Source organism: Xenopus laevis, chromosome 3S (assembly GCF_017654675.1).
Source record: "Xenopus laevis strain J_2021 chromosome 3S, Xenopus_laevis_v10.1, whole genome shotgun sequence".
Classification (NCBI taxonomy): domain Eukaryota; kingdom Metazoa; phylum Chordata; class Amphibia; order Anura; family Pipidae; genus Xenopus; species Xenopus laevis.
The window spans coordinates 80500664-80506663 of record NC_054376.1 but is presented as its reverse complement, the minus strand read 5'-3'; the positions used below and the strand labels follow the sequence as shown (position 1 = coordinate 80506663).

The 6000-nt window shown below is 35.4% G+C and overlaps 1 protein-coding gene across 3 annotated transcripts in view; it reads right to left on the bottom strand.

Moving 5' to 3' along the window:
- Positions 1–561: 561 nt before the first annotated feature.
- LOC108713110 (transcription factor EC) overlaps positions 562–6000 on the bottom strand; it is a 31816-nt gene continuing 26377 nt past the window's right edge. For 2 of the 3 annotated variants that reach the window (XM_041588540.1, XM_041588541.1), the window contains exons 5-8: positions 4977–5033; positions 3929–4004; positions 2804–2951; positions 562–2021 (exon numbers count right to left, since the gene is read on the bottom strand). In XM_041588540.1, coding sequence (XP_041444474.1) covers positions 1662–2021; positions 2804–2951; positions 3929–4004; positions 4977–5033 — 641 coding nt within the window. In that variant the 3' untranslated portion in view covers positions 562–1661. The remainder of the gene's footprint in view (positions 2022–2803; positions 2952–3928; positions 4005–4976; positions 5034–6000) is intronic. The other variant, XM_041588542.1, reaches the window with a different exon arrangement.

Below are 6000 nucleotides of genomic sequence, written 5' to 3'. Positions count from 1 at the left end.
ATTACAACTAATATTAGCATCGGTTGAGCAAAAAAAACTTTGGTTGAGCTATAAGGTGCAGGGTCTCTTTTATGAAAGCTGGACACAGCATGATAACATTTTTCACAGCTTCATCTCCTTGAAATTATGTAGTTAATTTACTAAATGCTCCTCACAGCACCAAAGAACATGTTAACTACTCTGTGATTGTAGCAGGAGGCAGCTAAAGGCCAGCTAGCAGAAATGACTGGCAAACCAATATTTACAACAAGAATAACCACCGACAAGATATAAAAAAATGAATAGACCATTAAATAATAATGATGGCATGTATATATATATATCACAACACAATGTCCCACATGGGGACATTGTGTAGCAGTTATCTTTTTATAGACCGAATCTGAACTTCTATAGTAACTGGTCAGACTGCTATCAGTACAGTATATCAGTGGAATGAACTCTCTTTTACATATTTCATATATATTTCTGTAAACAGAAAAGAAAAAAGGTGTGAGCGTTAGCTAAGAATAAAAAGTGTATTTATAAAGCTCTGTTGGATTTATATATAAAGTAGCATTGTGCACTGCAATAACAGAGAAATGTATTATAAAGTACTAATTGGATTAGCAAGAAAAAAAAAATGAAAATAATGCTATTGTTGTACACCACTCTAGACCTGGCATTACCTATTGATGTTAATGGACAAATTAAAAGTTGCACAACATTTGCATGAAATCATTACGAAACTTGTATTGTGTATTATACATTGTATACCCTGGTGTTAAAATTGCCATGTTTGGGTTGTTGGTTTTTTTTAAAAAAATTTTTTTAATTTTTTTAATTTTTTTACACGCCTTCATAAACGTATTCTAAAGTGAGAGTAAAGTAATAAACTCATCAGGAACATTAGAGATCTAAGCAAATGTAAGCAACCAGCACCACTCCAACAGAACTACTACTACATGTATGCACTTGCCCAGCATAGTATTCAGAAGAGTCATTGGGGTATATTTATCAAATAGTGAAGTTAGAGATTACCACTAGTCCACTAGTGTGAAATTACACCTCTCTCCATTCATTTCTATGGGATTTTTAAACGCATATTTATCAAAGGGTGAACTTTCAGTAGGAGCAAGCACCACGTCATACACAGACAAGTGCAACTCTTTGTGCTCCATTTACTATGCACTGGGTACAAAGACACCCCGTTTCCCTGGATTTTAAAATAGCTACTACAAAACAAATTACTATAGATAATAAAAAAGGCACCCATTGACAAAATTAGAACTGAATGTGGACTAAATGTATTTTCTTTAAACATAACCATAACATGAAAATCTAAGTCAAATGTACATTATGAAAAAATAATATATATATATACACTACAAAATAAAAGAACAGTGGAAAAGCTTTCCTTTCATTGAATAGATATAATACAGTTACAAGAAATGCTTTCTCTGTGCTTTCTGACCAATATTTACAAAGCAAAAAAGTTGACTTATAAAATTGCTCATAATTAGAAGATGACATATTTGGGCTTCTTATGTAGTAGGCTAAAGGTGCTACAGGCAATGTCTCCTCTGAGGATGTAAAAATATAAGGACTGGAAAAAAAATACTTTCAACTGAAATACAGTTTTTGTGAAAAAGCAATGTAGTCTTTAATTTTCATTTTTTTATTTAAAGATCATCCCCATCATCTGTGCTGAAGCTGCTTCTTCTGCTGCTGCTGCCTTTGGACAGGTCTGGTGATGTTGCTGAGAGAAAGGGATCAGCTCCATATGGTGACATTTCTTCCAACATTTGTTCTTTTAAAGCAGCACTAAAGGATAGATCCGTGAAATGTGATAGTGGATCGGAAAATGATGTAGAAACATCACACAAGTCTGTGGTTTGTCCAATGGAAACTGGAAGCTGAGAAGCATAATCCAGAGACATATCGTCCCCATATGTTTGTTGTTTGATAACTTGGGATGCTATTTCCACTGTACATAATGTTGGCATGGGAAGGCCATGAGCTCGAGCTTGTATTTCAAGTTCCTAAAATCAGAATATGAAATAATTAGCTATCATTTCCACTTTAATATTATATATATATATATATATATATATATATATATATATATATATATATATATATATATATATATATATATAATGCTTATTTAAATAAAAAAAATATATACAGTACATATATATACACATCCCTACAGTGGATATTAGAAATGGTGTCACTAGGTAAAGGTATAAGACTTTAGGCTAAATACTTTTACACAGGTCATTTTGTCACCTGGTTTCTACTATGCTAAAGATTTTTGTATATGTCAACACTGGGAAAGTAGTATATACTAGTCAGGTATCACAATGGAAAAAGGAAAGGAAAAGCTACAGCAGACATAGATGTTCAGCCATCTTGTAGTCAAACATCATCATCAATCATCATCAAATTTTATTCCCTGATTTCTTTCATATCAGTAAAACAAAATTTGATCACAGATCATGTCCAAAATGTACAGCAACAACCTTACATTGAAATGATATTTGCTTCTTCCTAAAGGAACCTTATCTGGGAGCCATTAATCTTTTCATCTCAGACTAAGTGCATTCTGATATAAGTTAAAGCAAATGACCATGGTTAGACAGAGTAAATTCTTTATATCTGAATATGTACATTTAAGTGATCTATGTAGTAGGTTAAGCACCCTTTGGAAACTGAAGATGGCCCTGGTGTTAAATGGGAACAATAAATAAGTGATATCGTTAGATAAGATTGATGGAGACAATTTCTATAACTTTGTAGTTCATTCTTATCTTTCACAAACCTGAATGCGAAGCAGCAATCTTCTGTTAGCTTGCTCTAATTTTTTCTGTCTGTGTTCTAATTCTCGACCTCTTTGTTGTTCTTTTTGTAGCCATTTGATGTATTCTACCGAAGCTTTTAAAATAGTTCCTTTGTTCCAGCGCATATCACTGCAAAATGGAGAAATAACCTTTCCTCAATTGTGCACATCAGCAGAACTTACAAAATCTTTTACATTAACCTGAAATAATGATTTACATGACCATTATTCACTCTTAGATCCTATTGCTTCTGAATGGAAATTTTAATAGAATAGTTAAGAAGCCCTTGTATAGTAAAATTGATCCTAGAATGAAAATATGTGTCAAAAGTAACTGATAGAGTGACTTTTTGTGGGAACAGTAAAGGCATTATCATGATTCCAACATTAAAGTTTTTATATTTTTATAATTTTTCAAATTGCTTTTAGTATTAACTTTATGATAAAAATCTATGTGCTGGACTTACATATTAATAGAATAAAAACTGTACATTGCTTGCAATTCAGGATACTTTTATTTAAAGATCATTTCAAATATTCAATTTTTTATACATCATGGGATTCACATAATGGGTAAAGGGAGGGAAACATTTTCTAAATACAAATAGTTACTGAATATTTGTTAGTGTAGTTAGTGTTTTAAAGGAATTGTTCAGTATAAAAACTGGGTAAATACTGGGTAAATAGATAGGCTGTGCAAAATAAAAAATGTTTCCAATATAGTTAGTTAGGAGCAATTGTAAGGTATTAACACTACTTCCTGCTTTGCAGCTCTCTTGGTTTCCGCTGATTGGTTACCAGGCAGTAACCAATCAGTGACTTGAGGGGGATGCACATGGGTTATAATTGTTTGCAAATGATACTTAGAATGCAGGTCAGATTCAAATAAATATCAAATATAGTACATACAAGTTTTTGAAAGTGTGTGTGTGTGTGTGTAGGTATGGGATGTATTATTCAGTGTGGTAGGGACTTGGGGTTTTCCAGATAAGGGATCTTTCCATAATTTGGATTGCCATACTTTTACTAAGAAATAAATTAAACACTAAATAAACCCAATAGGATTGCATATCCATCCCTCAGTAAAAAAAATTTGTTTATACTCACGGATCATTGGATTTTGGGATAAGTGTGCCAAGTTCTTTAATTCTGTAGTTAATATTGTATCTCCTCCGTCGCTCAACTGTTGGAAAAAAACAGGCACCTTTATTGCAAACAGATTTTCAAACAGTAATGGCATTACTCCAGTAGTGGAGTAAGTACTAATGTATGTTTTCACAGGGTTTTCAGTGGCCATAGGGCACCCCCTCTCTATGAATGTATCCCTGTATTCCATTAATCAAAATAGGTAGAGTACCCTGTGTATTCTAGAATTTAAAAAAGCAAACTTCTGTATACTTTGTTCTTACTGTTTCACCTCACTCACTGTCATCAACAGGGTTGGACTCTAACTTACGCCGCCTGATCCCCCACCCCATGCATGTGTTTTTTTTCTGCAATGGGCAGGAGGTTGGCAGCAGGAAGAATACTTGTGCAGGGAGTGGGTCTGGGCCAGTGGGACCCACAAGAGCTGGGGCCCATCAGTTTTCTTTCCCGGTGTCCCGCCAGCCCAGTCCAACCCTGATCATCAAAGGATGGAGGCAGGATTCAGTACCACCTCCTTATACTTGCTCCTATTTATCTGCACAGAATGGAACTAGGGGCAATATAAGATTATGTCAAACAGAGAGATTACTAGCTGCATAATTGAGGGGGGGGAGGGTTGCCATCTACTAGCCTATAGATCACAGCAGCCTGCACAGGCCTCTATCTAGGTCTAAATGGAAACAGTCTATAATATATAATACATTATATATAATACCTTCTAAATGTTTTCAAGTAGTTAATGAGACCTGGAAAAATTTATATGGGGCACAAGCAGTAGCTCCAAGATTTTTTTCGCAAAGAACATAGTTGCAGTAGCGCTTGATTTGGAACTGAAGTGAAGAGGAAAACAGTAGCACAAAGTGCAACTGAAGTGCAAGTAGTGCATGTTGGTACAAGTTTGTTAATGAATCTGTTCTTTGTGCAACTAATTGCTGGCAAATCGGCAGGCCAGCAACTGCATTTGTGATTGTCAATAACTCCTCAGTTGTTATAAAAAAAGTATACTTACTAAGATTATGACTGTCTTTTTTCTGTCTTTCTTTCGCCATGGCTCGAGTATCTGTGTCTAAAAAAATAATGTGAGTTAGTGGAGAGGCAATTAAAGTCCAAGAAAAACGGCATTAGTTATCAATCTCCTATATATAAAGATGCCGTTGCACCTTTGGGGCAGTGGTACATGGGCAGATTTTGGGCATTTGTCTGTGATGTTTTTACTTACGCAAACATATGATTCAAAATGCCCACATTTCCACTTATTAGACATTTTGAGAACTGCATAATAGTCTAAGTTGTATCTTTATAAATAACAGATGACACATTGTGGGACATTCACTAAGATTCCTTGTTGTGCCAGCGTCTGCTTCGCCGCACTTCGTCAGGCGTATTTTCGCCAATGCTACGCAAATTCACTAAAATCTGAAGTTGCGTCAGGGGAATCGTAAGGTTGCGAAGTTGCGCTAGCGTTAATTCGCCAAGCAAAGCAAAGTTACGCTAGTGATGGTTAATTTGCATACGGCGCCAAATTCAAGTTACAATGGAGGAATATGTAGCATCACTACACAAGCCTGGGAAACCTTCAAAACAGCAAATAAATTTTTTATTTTGCCCTACACATGTGCGCACTGTATGGTTAAGGTGCCATGAGTTAGGAAATGTAGGGGGGAAGGAGGGTAGCCCCAAAAAAATGTCCGATCTTTTTCAGCCTATCACCCATAAAAAATGAAAAAACGGCAGCGTTTTTTGGGACTTAGAAAAAATTTAAACTTTTTTTGAAGCAATCCCTATCTACTCTATTGCACTTCGCCTGGTCTGAGGTGGCAAAGGAAGTCTAGAGTAAAAGGTAGCGTTCAGAATAATTATTACGTTAGTGAATTCGCGTAGTTACGTCCGTTGCACAAATTCGCCAGGTGTAAGGGTGCGAAGTAACACTAGTGAATTTAAGCCAGCGTCCGTTAGTGAATCAGCGAATTAACGAAAATGCAGTACGCTGGCGTATTCACGCTAGCGTTAGGCGCTTCGTCGTTTAGTTATTG